This window comes from Trachurus japonicus, chromosome 14 (assembly GCF_045865225.1).
Source record: "Trachurus japonicus isolate A0001 chromosome 14, Traja_1.0".
Lineage (NCBI taxonomy): Eukaryota > Metazoa > Chordata > Actinopteri > Carangiformes > Carangidae > Trachurus > Trachurus japonicus.
In genome coordinates this window covers 26,760,089-26,776,900 of record NC_140920.1, presented here as the reverse complement: position 1 = coordinate 26,776,900, position 16,812 = coordinate 26,760,089, and the positions used below count along the sequence as shown (strand labels likewise).

Sequence of the window (16,812 nt, the reverse complement as noted above, 5' to 3'; positions counted from 1 at the left end):
CCTGTTGGAGCGCTGCCCCCCCCCCCTTTATAATGTAGCCTACGGCCCCAGCTGCTTTTATCTGGAACAAACAGTCATAACATGGAATAGTGTTGTAGTCAAGAAGACCACCTAACCTGAGACCGAGTCAAGACCAAGACCGGGGTGGGTTATGCATTGCACACAATGCTTTATTCCTCAGCTAAAAAGACAAATATAATGGGATATCTAAACCATATTTAATTGAAACAAAGTTTAGATTGAACAGAAGAACACCACTCTTGACATGGTTCAATTCAGATGGTTACATAATACTTTTGTAGAACAAAAGTAGCCTAATTAGTCGTGGAACTACATTACATGAACCATGTGACAGAGAGACATTTATGGTTTAAAAAAAGAAAAACTGCAGTTCTTGACTGGTCTTGAGGAAAAATCCAGAGTCCAGCTCGACTGAGACAAGATCAAGACCTTGAAGACCAGTCATGAGACCAACACCGGATCTAGATAATAACTATGACCATATGCCTTTGTCAAACTTTAGCATTTTTTCTAACCCTAACTGTTGCATCAGGCATGAGAATTGTTTTGGATGTTTGTGTTTGGCATGTCTAATATCCTCGTTTGTATTTGAAAACTAGACTATAACAAAATGTATAGGATGGATCAGCCTATATATCTCTTTTGCCAATATCTTCATGACTGAATTATGTTACCTGCTCTGTCTATTATAACCAGGGCCGTTGCTAGGAATTCTGGGCCCCCTGAAAGAATACTAAAGTGGGCCCCTGCCCCCTGACTTTTCCCCTTCTTTCTTAGACTATGTATGTATTATCATTTTTTATTTAGCCTACTTTGTTTCGATGCTAATGCAGCATTACTATGAGTATTAGCCAGGGTCATATGCAGAATAATTCAGTCATACAAAGATTAGACAACTGTTTTTTTTTGTGGGCCCTACTGGGCTCTGGGCCCCTAGAATTATCACCTTTCTCCCCTATACAACGACCCTGATTATAACCAATCCAGTCCTTTTTACCAATTGGAATATTTTTGAGACAATAATCCATGGGCCGTAGCTACATCCAAACATTTTCCAGTATCTTCCTCTTGGACCAGTTTGTTTTTTATTTGGATGCCCTGCAAACAGATCATGATAATGAATTTCAAAGTCTCATAATACACAGCTTGAAAAATAATTGCATGTAAATACACCACGTCATGATGCCTGAGTCAGTGGGTCAGCCTGTTCCGTCTTCTGTCTCTGTATTGAGACATTTTGTGTGTGCGTGCATGACATGTGCATGCACTATTAATAGAGCCGAGTACTGACCCAGAATGTCACACAGGTGGTTAGCAACATGGTTTATGTTACCAGTCCACTCTGTCATCAGTAGATCCCTCTCACCTCCTTCCCTCTGATACACATTGTTCTGCTGCTGCTAATTGATTTCTACCTGTGTAGAGAACACAATGAGTCTGGTTTAACATTTAAACAGTGTCCTCTAGTGGAGAGTTGAGGCCAATCAACTTGTGTATTTTCTTCCAGTCATATACAGAGAGGTTTTCCTTACATGAAAATGAGTTGAGAATCATTGATTCAGCCTCAGAATGAGCAGCTAGACAGGATCTGATACTGTTGATTGAATCCAGTGCAGCAGACAGAAAACTGAGGGGGGGGAGTTACTTCTCCTGCTCAACCTTCTTGGTGCTGCTTGGCTAATTTTAACCTGCCAGTTCAAGGAGCACAGGGACTGAAAGCAACTCTGTAAAACCAAAGGGAGGAAGAAGACGTCTGTGGTGGCACCTTGGTAAGACCTTTGTTTAGATGAGGTTCAAACCCATTGTGAATGTGTTAAATACTAAAATGTTAGTTATCAGCAGGTAGCCTACTCTTCATGTTTAATATTTCAGTACTTTTTCTGCTAGTTTGACTTCCTCAAAGTGCCATGGGACATAGGACTGAACAGTGCTATGATGTTATAGAGATAATCAACTGTATGACATGGGTTCATGACCAAACATCAGCTAAATTAATGTTGTATTTAGTACCAGACAACTAATATCAATGCTAACACACTAAACTGAGATGGTGAATGCAAAACACCAGTAGGATGGTTAGTAGACAGCACGTAGCTCAAACTAATGCTGTGTCAACATGCTAAAAAACAGATGGGAATATAAATCAATCCTATTGACCCAGTTATAGTATTCTGACAGTGTTTGACCTTTGACAATGAAGCAATTTGTTTTTAGGGATCACAGTGATCCGACTGCCTGTTTAGGCCTGAGAATAGATTAAGATTTAAATCTGTTTTTCTTGCAGGATTACAAAGCCACTGAATCACCAGCCTGTAAATATGGTGAGTTACATGTATAAATCTTCTCTAATTTTAAAACCTTAATGCACTATGGTTACAATGTTTTGTTTTATAAAAAAAATCATTCAAAGTTATATTGATTTTAAATAGGTTGATCCAAGGCGGATTAAAATATCACAACATTCTATAATAACATTTAATGGTTATAGGATAAAGGAGATACGTATAAGAGAGGGCATGAAAATACGTAAATCATAATCCTCCACAAAAATGAATTAATACTTTCTAATAAAAGTAGAAAAATAGAATAATGATTAGAATAACCACCCCAAATAGTTTCCTTGGTATTGTTTCTGTCAGTTGTCCTGAACAGCACTGATTCTTATGTCTGACCCACACTGTCCCTCTCTCTCCTCTCTGGGTGTTCAGTTGACTTTCAAAATTGCGTTGTAGGTGATACCCCGACCAAAACAACTGAGAAATCTGCTCTTCTTGTGTTATGTACACAATGCTTCATGTAATCTCTCCTTAATTACTCAGTCATCTTAAATGCACTCCCTCCCTCCCCCTCTCTCTCTCTCTGTTTCAGACCCGAACCAGTAGATATGAACTAAGAGGGACTCATGTGTATACAAAACAAACAAATGTGAAACAAAGATGTATATCAATTACAGGAGTCAATCAATGGAATAATCTAGAATTAGAAATCAAACTGTGCAACACACTTAATAGATTCAAAAAGTTATTTAAAAATAATATTATTAATAAATAGCTATAAAACTGATTTATAAATACCAGTGTGCTTATAAACTGCTGTATGTAGAATATGCAGGGTTTTTTTCTTTTTGTTGTTGCTCTGTAAAAAAAAATTTAAATTGAGTGAACGGAAAATGTTAATTTAAGAAGGGTATAGGCAAAATAAGCTGATGCTTCAGCCTACACCTTTTCGGTCAAAGTAAATTGATTTGCTTGTTGTGTTTTTGTTCTGATTTGTTTTGTTTTGTATTTATACCTTTATATTTGTCTATTGTATTTGTTTTTATGAGACCGAAATAAACATACTAAACTAAACTAAACTAAACTCTTCCAATCAGAGTCATCGCTCTCGAGCCTCCAGGCAGCGCCAGCATCATGTCCACTGTGACTCCTGCTACAGCCGGCGCTGCAGGGCCCGGGTGGAGGCCTCTGTGTGCTGTGCGCTCGCCCCCTGCCGCCTGCAGTGTGGAGCCCTCTTCCACCTGTGCAAAGAGGAGGATCACCTGCTGCTCTGCCCCAACGTGAGGGTGCCTTGCCTCAACGCCGCTTACGGCTGCCCGGCCCACCTGCCCCGCTCCTCCCAGGCCGCCCACCTCCCGGTGTGTCCGGCCAGCGTGGTGTGCTGCACCATGGAGTGGCTCCGCTGGCCGTACGACGAGACACACCCACACAGCAACATTGTCCTCCAGGAGAACGTGATGAAGGAGAATGAGGGGCAGGCTGAGGCGGCTCTGGATTACGCCATTGCGATGGTTGATCAGTCAGACCTTTACAACCGCCTGAAAATGAAGCCTCTCTATCCAGAACTGATGGATAAGGAGGAGGAGGAGGAGGAGGAAATAAAGGAGGAGAAGAAAGAAGAGACGGCAGTGGGAGGGATTGTCAGTGATGTCACAAACAATGAATCCAGTGAAGGTGAATCATGGCACTGTTTCACTGACACTTGACTACTTTTAAAGGGATCGTTCAACATTTTGGCAAACTGAAACCCATTGCCATAATCCCTATACTGTAGTTTTAGGAGTAGGTTCGTTACCTTTAATTGTCGGTGCAAGCTATTTTAGAATGGTGGAGCAGAGCCACGAGCTGCTCAGAGCTACGCTACGGAGGCTAATGGAATTTTTTGGTTTCCCTCATCAAACTCATCAAATACACAATCCAACAACTCCAAAACGCTCTGGTGGACAAGTTGTGAGCTGCACATTCACCACGCTATGAGATAATAACGAAACATTACGAGACCCAGTTGTTTTTCGAGGCAAATGCAGAGACTGCTTGCCGAAAAACTGCCCACGACGGGAACGCACATCAGCAGTTTTTCATGAATTTACCTCTAAAACAACTCTGTCTGGTAACGTTCCGTCAATGAGAGCGTTTTGGAGTTGTTGGATTGTGTATTTGATGAGTTTGATGAGGGAAACCAAGAAATTCCATTAGCCTCCGTAGCGTAGCTCCAAGCAGCTAGCGGCTCTGCTCTGTTAGCTTGCACCGACAATTAGAAGGTAACAAACCTACTGCTATGACTATACATAGGGATTATGGCAATGAGCCAATTTGCCAAAATGTTGAACTATCCCTTTAATCCAAAAATACTGAGAAGAAATTTGGAAATCTTTGATATATTATATATTACAGATAGTCTTTCAAACCGCATAGCATATTCCAATTTGTTTATGTGTTGTGTTTCATTTTTCCTTCCTGTCTCTTGCGTCTCCACACATCCATGTCTTCAGAAACAAACAGCCTGTGTGAGAGCAACGTCAGAGAGCCCGTACAGAACTGTGTGGCTGGCCAGCCCACAGTTATCAACAAACAGAAATACGACTTGATGGAGATGATGTTCAGCATGGACAAACGCGCCTGTGAGCTCGCTCAGGAAAACCTGGACAACGCCAATAAGCAAAAGCAAAATCCTGGGGAAAAAGGGAATGACCAGAGTGTGAATAACACAAGTGTAAACCTCACCGACACAGCAGAGAAAGATGAAAACAGCCCAGAAGCAGACACAAGTAAGACAGGACAGGCCCCGTGGCAGGAGGGGGTGCTGGAGCGTCTAGGGAAGGAGCTCACCCCGCACGAGTACAACATGTACGTGGTGCATCATGGGCGTATGCTGCTCTCCTTCGGACAGATCGCGGCCTGTACGCCGAGGGACAAGGATTTTGTTTATGGCAGCCTGGAGCCCATCCCAGTCCAGACCTTGCGCTCTTTCAAGGTGCAAGACATATAGCTTTTCAATAAGAATATATATTTATAAAATATAGTGCTCCACTAGTACACAGATGGACAATTTACATAAGAAGTTTGCACTGTAATCTCTCACCTGTTTTTGTAATGTAATGTATTCTGATGCATTTCTTCCTTTAAGGTCCCTGACAGCTATCACTACAGGCAGCGGGTTAATCTGTACGACACAGTAGCCAGGGTTCAAAGTGAACCTCGCAGTGTGGACACATCAGACCTCGAGTTCAACGAAGAAGACTGTTACAGTGACGAAGCAGCAGCCACGCTACTGGGCTATGCTGAGAAGGAGGTCATGGGTCACAAGGTCAGTCAGATATTTGACAGAATGAAGTGCATGCATGACCAAATAACGAAAATGAAAGTGGAGCTTATTAAAACTTTTTACTATCCAGTGTGCTGCACCTAGCAAGTGGCTAAATGAGGCTGCAGAGGTTGACACATTGAACACAAAAACCAGCCTGCTCACTCATCTGCCTGAATGTGTTGATACTTGTACCGCTAACTTTATAAGAGGAGAGGGTTTTATAGACGTGTTAAGCATGTTAAAGGACTAAAGACACAAAAAACAGGAAATGATTTAAATTTAACCCTTGGATGCATGAGCTACCAATACCTACACTCTTCCATGAGTGGGGTCAAAAATGACCCCAATTAGAATCAATGCGTTTTTGCAATAAATGTCTTTAATTTTGGTTAAAGATGATGATTCTCATTATATTTTGGTCAACAAAAGAATGATTTCATTGATCACAAAACAATCAATCAGGTATCAAAAAATGTCAAAATCCATTATTTGTGTGTCCGTCTGTCTGTTTGACTATGGAGGACGAACAGAGAACATTCAGTAGATCTGGGGACCATAACACTGTCCACGCATAAACACACAAACATCTTCTCTCTTCTCTCTGTGTGCAACAGGATCATTTGTCGGGCAAGGCCCTCAGTAATCCTAGCTGGCCTCCTATAGCAGCCATGATACTTCATATGAGAAAACATAAAAAGGACAATGTTTGAATGGTACACAAAAATACTCTATAAATCAATACGTAGCCATGAAGTAAATGTCTCTGCATTTATATGTAAGTAAATACACAGACATGCATGCGCGCGCGCGCACACACACACACCATATACATACATCACATCAATAATCGACGTATAACAGAGCTACCTTACTAAACTAGCTAACATCAAAGTACTAACATTACTTTGTAGTTAGCTAAATAGTGCCTCATTTGTAACAACAAAGTAGGCTAATTTGATGACAATAATACTAACGTTATACTCTATCACAGAAAAGTCATGGATGTTTAAAACAAGTTCATAAATGAAGATAATACTTACATGTATGTTGCTGTGTAAAAATGACCTCCTGGGTGGTGAGACTGCTGACATTAGATGTGTAAGTGGGACAGTAACAGTATACTGACAGTCAGTGTTGATGAGAATCAAAGGTTCCTTGGAAATTCCATAGGAAATGCTTGGGGTCATTTTTGACCCCGCTTATGGAAGAGTGGGGTAGTGATACAAAAACTGCAATTTCTTAAAATTAATGAAATCTTTTTTAAAAATACAAATGGCCTCATGTCACAAACATGTTTTATGAGGAATACCTGGAATATGAAAATATAAATACTTTTAATTTCAAAGATTTTGAAGAATAACAACCCCTGGTGTCATTTTTGACCCCACTTGTGCATCTAAGGGTTAAACCCAAACAAGACTAAGTAAAAGCATAGTGTATAGCTGAACTGCATAAAGTCATTGTTTCCAAGTTGTGGAAACACATGTTTAATTTGTTTCCACAAAAGATATGCTGGCCATATCTTTGATTCTTCTCAGTTTATTCATAGTGCATTTGCTCCTTCTGAATCTGTAGAATCAGTGGATGTGCCTGTCTCAAACTCTGGCTTTCACCTTACCCCCTTCTCAGCATCTGAAGTCCTGCACGCTTTACAAACGTTAGATCTTAAGAAATCTGCAGGGCCAGATGGTCTTGATCCATCTCTTCTCAAATCAGCAGCCCCAATCATAGCAAAAACTGTAACTGATATTTTTAATAATTTTAATTTATCTCCACACAGGCATTTCCAGTTTTATGGAAGCAAGCTTTTGTCATGCCCTTGCTGAAATCAGGTGACTCCTCAGATTTAAATAATTATAGACCCATTTCTAATCTCTCAACCCTTGCAAAATTATTCGAGTCCTTGGTGTCCACCCAACTCCATCAGCTACTGGAGTCCAATAACATACTCAACCCTTCACAGTCTGGGTTCAGACCAGGACATAGTACAATCACTGCCACTCTAAATCCAGCCTATTTTTTAGGCCTTTTCTCGAAAATTGCATATCCATAATAAAATGAGTATATCTCTGCAACCACAAGGTCTATTTGAATACTTTTGGTGTCATAGTAAAGGGAAAAAAATGAGGAATTGCTGAAATGTGTAAATTTCAGTATATCTGTTACTGGTTGGTTTCACCGGGTGCGTGTGGCACACAGAAAAAAATTAATAAATTAATATTCGCCTAAAAAAAAATCATATTTTTGATGAGTGCCCTTTAGAATAATGCAGATGAAGCTCAAACTCTCTATAAAATCATTGTACAACATGTGGAACATTTTCTCTGCAGTGGTTGATTCTGATTAATTGAAGCAGGACAAAATGATTGTAGATTTTACTACTAAATATCCAGGCGAACTTTCCAAAATGTCCATTTTTGTCAGCTTGGAACCACCTGCTACTATACAAACTATTGTTTAATCTTTATTTTCACACAATTTGGATAAACTAACTGAAAATACAGATCTACTGGAAAATGGAAATAACTAACATAAGTGGATTCAGTCTCTCTGCGTACTGTTTGCACTCTCAGAGCAGCTTTTTCGGGATGGTTTTCATGAATTAACAGCCTCTATCTCTGCAGCGCAGTGGTCGATTCGAGTGAGGGGCGGCTCATTTTAACCAATAGAGAGAGAGGAATGACGCTAGACCCAGGTCGATGTGATTGGCCGCACTGGCAGCCATGTGACAGCCATGAACCAGTCAGATCAGCAGATCCACGTGCAGGCCAACGTGGGGTTGTATGCGCGCGCACCAGGCTTCCGTGTAGGGTCCTACATCCATGGTAGGGTCCTAGCGCCGTCGGGTTTCGGCCCGGCTAGTTCAGATGTACACACTAGGCAGAGTTCAACTGGAAATATTGTGGATTTACCCATAACACAACCTTTTCACGGCAAAACAGCAAAGGTAAGAGCAAATGTACGACCATGTTTTGGCCACGCAGTGTCTGTTTTTGCTCGACTTTGCTGGTTGTTGTCTTCTCCCTCTGCCGTGCTGCTGCTAGCAGCAGCAGCTAGCAGCACGTTGAAAGGGACGCCGCCGATGTTCACGTTCAGATGAGAGGTCGCTGATGTGTTTTGCATAATGTACAGTAGTATACGAGCCAGAAATGTGGCGACTGGGTCCACACAGAGGTGCTTCATGAAGTTTGATGTCTAGTTGTTTGTTTGAGTAGTGTTTGGGCTGTTTTCATAAATGACCAAAAATGAACACAAGCAGATTTTTTAACAAATTGTAGCCCAGCTTCTGCTGTTTAATTTGACGTATAATATGACCATATTCTTTCATAATCAGTGCAGTGGGGGCTTTGTTATTGTTATGCATGTCTTCAAGTCCCCCATATGGGGGACTCTGGATTACTAAAGTCCTGGATGAAGTACAATCAGCCCTTGATAGCAAGAAAGTCTGTTTAGCCTTGTTTATCGATCTTAGAAAGGCTTTTGATACTGTTGATCACGGTCATCTTCTGAAAATTATCCAAAATATCGGATTTAGTAATAATATGGTAATGTGGTTTAAAAGCTACCTAACAGAACATGTCCAGTCTGTCCGTCTTGGTACAGTAATATCCGACCCCATCACTCTGGATAAGGGGGTCCCGCAAGGGTCAGTTTTAGGGCCATTACTCTTTTTACTTTATATTAACAATATCTGCGATCAGTTGAAATTCTCTTCTTATCACATGTATGCTGATGACACTGTTCTTTACACCTCTGCCTCCTCTTTAGAAGCAGCATTTGCCAACCTGCAAGCTGATTTTACTTCCTTGCAGCGTTCTCTCTTCGATGCCAAGTTAGTCCTCAATGCTAGTAAAACCAAAATGATGTTCTTCCATCACAACTCCACAGTCATCCTGCCCTCATTTATGGCACTGGATGGTACCATCATAGAGGTAGTTGACACATATAAATATCTTGGCATCTGGCTAGACAAGGACTTAAATTTCAAGCATCATATCTCCTACTTGTCAAAAAAACTGAAATTCATTGTGAGTTTTCTGTACAGATTTAAATCTTGCTTTTCTGTCACTGCCCGCAAGCGTCTAGTTAATAGCTTATTTTTATCACAGCTTGACTACGGCGATAGGTATAGGATTGCTTGTCCGACCACCCTAGCAAAACTGGATCCCATTTACCATGCTGCTCTGAGATACATAACAGGCTCAGCCTTCAGAACCCACCATTGCACTTTATACACACTTACAGGATTTTCTTCCCTTAATACTCGAAGGGTATTGCACTGGTACACCTTAATTTACAAAGCTATTTTAGGCAAGCTGCCGCATTACATCTGCTCTAAGTTTATTGCTGTCCAGTTGACACACAATCTTAGAGCCAACAGTTGGCTGCGATTTAAGGTCCCCCATATGAGGACCGAGTTAGGGATGAAGACCCTCTCCCATTTTGGGCTATGGTCGTGGAATGACCTATAAGCCGGGCTGAGATTGGGCTCTCTCATCCCTCTTTCTTGCTTCAAATACTCAATCTCAGAACTTTTAGTCACCAGCTGCACCTGTGACAATTAACTTAATTCTGTAATTGTGCTGCTTGTTTTTGATGTCTGATGTCTCTTGTTACCTTGATCTTGTTGTGTATGTTTGCTTGTATCTGTATTTCCTCAGGACATCCTCGAAAAAGAGATTTTTTAATCTCAATGGATCATTCCTGAATAAATAAAGGTTAAATAAATAAAATAAAAATTTAAAGTAGTTAAAGCTGGTGGGAAAAACTGCTAAATATCACAAGATGATGAAATATGTTAATTGCCATATTCTATTCCCAGCCCTTCAAATATGCATGTTAGACAGAAGTTATTTCTTCAATATCAGCACTTGTGGTCTCCAGAAAGTAGTTCAAGTTTGTCCAAAGTGTCACTAAATCTGCTGCTAGAGGAAAAAGTCACTAAGTAGGTGAATGTAGTTCAGTTGGTTTAAACTAGTTAAGTTTTGATAGAGCAACATGTGTAACATGTGGAATTGAAAGGAAAACAGTGGCATCTTGGGAAATGTTTATAAGAAAATGCATGGAATTTTGGTGTATGGTGCTTAAAGGGATAGTTCAACATTTTGGCAAATTGGTCTGTTGCCATAACGTTACGAGACTGAGTTGTTTTCGAGGTAATGTGCTGATGTGCGTTCCTGTCGGGGGCAGTTTTTCGGCAAGCAGTCTCTGCATTTGCCTCGAAAACAACTTGGTCTCATAACGTTGTGTTATTATCTCATAGTGTGGTGAATGTGCAGGTCACAACTTGTCCACAATAGAGTTTTGGAGTTGTTGGATTGTGTATTTGATGAGTTTGATAAGGGAAACCAAGAAATCCCATTAGCCTCTGTAGCGTAGCTCTGAGCAGCTCACGGCTCTGTTCCACCGTTCTAAAAATAGCTTACACCGACAATTAAAGGTAACGAACCTACTCCGATTATGGTACTGTAATGGACCAATTTGCCAAAATGTTGAACTACCCCTTTAACTTATAATTACTGTATGTGATCAATTGGTCTCCATGCAGATCAGTGAGTCAAAGGCAGCCGACGGGCTTTTCGTTGATGAGGGAACACAGACGCACTCATTCTGCACGGCTCCGTTCAAAAGGAAGACCACCCTGGCGGAGGTGATGGTGGACCGGCCGCTGAAGCTTCGCCTGCAGCTGCAGGCAGAGAGTGTCAACAGCAGACACACCAGAGCCAGCTGTGTGTTCACCTTCTTCTGTGGCCACTCCTTCCACCGCAGAGAGTTCGCCACACATGTCAGGTGCGTGGTATGAATGTTACTCCTTTTGACCTTCTTGCATCTATCACAGACAGATACCTCAGTAACGCCTTTACACGACTTCACTAGGACTCAAGGATGAACTATTTAGAATTTGGTGGTCAAAGTCACAAACAGTTTTAGTTATGTGAACACCTTTGTGAAATGTCTTCAAATTTGGTAAAAACATTCACCTGGACTGTGAGCCACTGACCTCACAAAATATGAATTTGTCCCTCTAAACACAATATCTCCAGAACACCTCAAAGAAACCTCTTCAAATTTGGCACAAACACTCACTCAGGTTTGATGATGAATAATTGATCAAGGACATGGTGACCTCACAAATAACAATTTTGGTGAAATTCTGTGTAACACCTTGAATGAATGCAAATTTGGACTGATGAAACTGATTAGATTTTGGTGGTCAAAGGGTCAAGGTAAGGGTGGCCTCAGAAAACGCCTTTGCGCCATTACTCAAGACTTCATACAGCAATTATGACAAAACTGTGGGACATGGGAAGTAGGTTTAATGAATGTATTAATCACCATTTCCTTTCCAGGAATGTCCACAGTGACATCCAGACATGTCTTAGTGGATGGTTTGAGCAGAGATGCCCCCTAGCGTATTTGGGATGCACCTACAGCCAGAGGAGGTTTCGGCCGTCCACCCATAAGGCCACAGTCACTTACAAGTGAGTTCCAGTGTCTGGGTCTACAAATCCCAACACTGCTTTTGTGCTTGTATTTGCTTTATTGCACAAAATAGCAACCGTTTTCTTCCACTACAGTCAGCAGCTGAGGTGTTTCAACTTACGTCCGACCTGCAAAGCTGCTCACAGAGATAGTGGAGATGAGCCAGGAGGAGAGGAGGATTCTCTCAGCTCGCTGCCCTACGAGGTGCTCTGCCACATGGCCAGTTTCCTGGACTGTCTGTCCCTGTTTCAGCTGGCTCTGGTGTCCCGGCTCATGAGACAGGTGTGCTCCACTCAATTACAAGAGAGAGGGATGGTCACCCTCCGATGGGAGAAGAAAACCTACTCACACGGAGGAGCCAAGTGGAGAGCCAAACCTGTGAGATTATGCACATTAAATCACCCTGCCCATCAACTGTGATCAATGGAGTTTTTTTCTGCTTGACTCTTCTCTTGTTTCTCTCCAGGTTTGGGAGTTCAGCCGACTCTTCTCCTCAGTGGATTCATGGCATATGGCCGACATCCCCCCCATATCTGCTCATCTAAAAGTCTGTCCTTATTATGAGGCCTCTGTGCACAGTGAGCCTGTTCCCCTCCCCAGCATGGGCAAGAAGGAGGGGTGCAGCCAAGAGAGAATGAGCCTTGTCAACCATTTCACAAGGAACAGATCGCAACAATGAAAAAACCTATGTAACTCTATCTGCTGTGTGTTCTATAAATTATTGATTTGTACATTATCTACAATAATGGCACACTTACACTGGATCAGTATAAAAATGATGTCTTGTCTCAAAGACCTACGAATAAATTAATTACCTGAACTTAACTTGTGCTTGTTTTTCTAATAGATTTAACAGTCTTACATGTGTAGCTTATTTTTTTGTATGAAAAAAAAAATTCTGATATGCAAATGCTAAACATCCACGGTCTAATTCTTCTGTTTGTAAATTTTCTCTGACATCCAATGTGGTTTCTTACTGTTAGCAGGTGGTGGTGATTGGTGCTCCACAAGAGCCTCGTTGAGAGACCATAGTGATGGGAATAATGACGTACGGCATGATGTGCTATGGTACAGATGGTATTTTCCACTTGTGACCTGGTATTTACCAGTGCGTTGTGTTCATGTGCTTTTGTTGTTGTACAGAGAAAATAAAGATGGTGGACACACAGATTCAGACTTGTTACTTGGGTAAAATCATAGATATACACGTGCGACATCTACATGTATGGGGTAAAACAATCTTGGATTGCCTAGTTCATCTCTTACAGCAAGAAGATGAATTTTCAAAACTCAAACGGTAAATATTAATATTCATGGAGATTTAGCACTGGCTATTTGGCTAGCTTTTTAAAAGCGTTTTTTACTGTACATGCAGGCATACATAAAGTGAATAGCTGCTAACTGTTTTCTAAAGGCTTGCCTTGCTTACCATTAACGAATCTTGCGATGCTCGCCGCCATGTTGAAAAGGTCAAAGGTTATTCTCATCTCGGCAACTCGGGCATCAAAAAATTCTACGAGTTGCCCAGTGGAAAATACCACATGAGATGTTGTTCATGCATGTGCACTTTTCAAGTCGTCTTTTGGTATTTACCATAATTACCATAGCACATGAAGGCAGCATAAGGGCACTACTTTTTTCAGTAGTAACGAGTTGTCAAAAAAGTTACTGTTTCCCCGGTTTTAATGCCATCACTGAATGCACTGCCACTTTTTTTCCCCCAGTCAACTAGTTGGAAAAAAGCTGTTTATCTGGAACTGCCCGTTTTGACATAGTTGACACAGTTACTTTTCTTGGTAAATAGCCTACGTTCTACGTACTTTACTAATGTAGTAATTTGGTTACTAACTCAGTTACTTTTGGTTGAAAGTAACATAGCAATTTTTTTAAAGTAACATGCCCAACATTGCACCAGAGCCTCTTCAGAGCAAACTGTCCGGAGGCTACAGTGAGTCACAGAAAATGACGAGGTGGGTCTAGCTCATAGGTCTAGCTATTAGCATGCTAACTTCAGTGAAAGAAAAGACCTGATGGAAATAACATGAAGACAGCCCCTTGTGATGACGTTTTGGAGGTCACAATGTTTCTTCTAGACCTGTGGTAAGTAAACAGCACAGGTAGGCTAAATGCTAACATCAGCTAGCCTATAAACCCCCCCCCCCAAAAAAAAAAAATTTGGAAGGATGGGCAAAATAAACCAGAAACCTTGACAGTGCCGAGGGTTAGCAAAACCACTGTCAGCAACTGACAGGAACAGCATAAATAAAATATGCTAACTGTGCTATTTTTCAGCTTCAAAAAATCAAAATGATCTACCTCCACCATATAACACACAGACAAGTAGAAGAGCATGCTAAAGAGCATTTCCCTCTTGAACTCTGAACAGGGTAGGAGTCGTAGCCTACCTGATTGATTGATTGATTGATTGATTGATTGATTGATTGATTGATTGATTGATTGATTGATTGATTGATTGATTGATTGATTGGCATTCTGTGGTTCTGTTCTTTGTTTCTTGTTTCTTGTGATGTTGATGATGATGGCAGAAATGGAGGATACGCACTGATTGCACTTTCCCTGTCACTTATGGGCTTTTTTTTTGTCGTGCCACTGTTGTTGTTTCAACACACTGTACTTTACCCCTCCCCCCCCCCTCTGACTTTTAAATTGTGTGTTTTGTATCTGTGTTGTTTTCTACTTGCTGCAACAATAATTGTTGTGGGGACACAAATAAAAAACCTTGAACCTTGAACCCTGCTATAATGTAGATAACACAGTGAGGTGGAGTGAGTATAATTGAGACATGTGTAAGACCCTTAGCCTAATATCTTGCCCGCACTGCAAGGCTGAGCTGCCATTTTTACTCAGCACATGCATATTAGCATCCTCTTTGGTGGTGGGAAATTTGAAGAATGTAGCTCCAGTCCAAAGATATCAGCAAAAGTCTTTTCACTGAGGTAAGAATTTCACTTTACCATGTACCTTCCTCAATGAATAGCTGTGACCATCAAACATAACTTAGCTACATCATAGCAAACGTTATTATGTGCCCTAAAAACTCACATATTTCATGCTATCCTAGCATGTTAGTTCACTGCACAATCTAGAGAAATACACAAAGTGGTTAGTGGGGTACAGTTGAGACACAATGTCTCAAATGTACCCGTGATAGAGTTCTATTACATCACATGCTGTCAAGTTGTGCAGCCAGCGTAACGATAACATAATAAGACCACAAACAAAGAAAATGAAAATAAAATTAAATAGTTGTGATACTTGAACAGTGTTGTATTGATGGACATTTTAACCATGAATGATATAAGGATAATTTAGTGTGTGGTGTAGCTAATGGGCAAGGTGGTAGAACGGGTACAATTGATACAGCCTTTATGGGATGTGCAGCCTAGCCTACTTCAGAGTTTAAAAATAAAAAAGGCATGCAGTGTGTGTATGTTAGCTATGTTGTGTAGCCATATGGACTTTTTGTTTAAATGTTTGTATTCTTGTGCTATATGCCCCGCTTCAGAGCTAGGACCACAAATAGGGGAGTAACAGGAAGGAGGTTAATTAGGAGTGTAGCTAAGGAATTTTGCATTCCTGTTCCTTCACTTGCTCGATATGTCAAAAGGAAGAGAGCGTTGGCTGAACAGGGCTCAAGCATGTTGCCCTCAGTAGGGTACAGGAGCTGCAATGCAGTTTTTACTGCTGAACAGGAGCTCAGCCTGGTAGCCTGTATCAGAAATGCAGCAGCCTTATACTACGAGCTAAAGCCCCCGAAAGAGGTACAGTAGGAATACAGGGAGAGACCAGGTCAAATACAATGACAGATAAGCGAGTATCATAATACGTAACAGATCTTTTCTTGCACATCAGTTTTCTGTAATGCATTTTTAAATAGCCTTTCATTTTAAATCATGAGATTATTCAGTCGTAGCATGAAACATATTAGACTAGTACATTATCAAAGTATATATTTTTTAATTGTTTTAGGTTCACAAATTGGCCTTTGAATTGGCAGCTTTCTACAGGCTGCCTTGTCCTCCACACTGGACAGAAAATGGCATTGCAAGGGCAAGTTGATTTACCGACTTCATGCAGAGCTACCAACGTCTGTCCATCAGGAGGCCTCAGGCTGCAAGTCTAATTTCAATGAGTTGAATGTGGCAACCTTCTTTGATAAGCTAGCCTCAGTCTACAAGAAGCACAACTTTGAGGCCAAAGATGTTTGGAATGTTGATGAGATGGGACTCATGACTGTCCAGAAACCTGGCTTACTTGTCGCCATGAAGGGAGTGAGAAGAGTGGGAGCAGTGACATCAGCTGACATCAGCTGAGAGAGGGGTCCTGGTTACGATGGTATTAGCAGGAAATGCTCTTGGCAACACCCCCCCCCCATTTTGTCTTTCCCCGGAAGAAGCACCTGCCACATTTTATTCGTGGTGATCCTGAGGGGTCAATAGGCACAGCCAATGGCAGCAGATGGATGCAGGAGCAGGACTTTGTCATCTTCCTGCAGCATTTTGTCCATCACACTAGGCCAACTCAAGAGAGGAAAGTCCTGCTTCTGTTGGACAACCAGGCTGTCTATAGGCCACTTAAGAAGCACTTCAACAGCGAGATGGGCAAGAGGCAGCAAGAGCATCCAGGGGAAACTCTCACCATCTACAACCTGCCACAATTGCTGAACAACATCTTGCTCCTGGCAGCGTCAAGGGTTTCTCAAGC

At 41.4% G+C, this 16,812-nt stretch overlaps 1 protein-coding gene across 2 annotated transcripts; it reads left to right on the top strand.

The window, feature by feature from the left end:
* Positions 1–51: 51 nt before the first annotated feature.
* Positions 52–13,260, top strand: LOC146974955 (F-box only protein 40-like). Of its 2 annotated transcripts, none has more exons than XM_085798676.1 (9): positions 52–144; positions 2,306–2,342; positions 3,395–3,971; positions 4,790–5,271; positions 5,425–5,604; positions 11,153–11,394; positions 11,955–12,086; positions 12,183–12,465; positions 12,554–13,260. In XM_085798676.1, the coding sequence occupies exons 2-9, from the start codon at positions 2,340–2,342 to the stop codon at positions 12,764–12,766; spliced, it is 2,112 nt and encodes a 703-aa protein (XP_085654802.1). In that variant the 5' UTR covers positions 52–144; positions 2,306–2,339; the 3' UTR covers positions 12,767–13,260. The 2 variants fall into 2 exon arrangements, with proteins under 2 accessions (XP_085654802.1, XP_085654801.1); XM_085798675.1 differs by lacking the exon at positions 52–144 and adding an exon at positions 826–1,790 and having other exon boundaries at positions 12,554–13,259.
* The last annotated feature ends 3,552 nt before the right edge of the window (positions 13,261–16,812 follow it).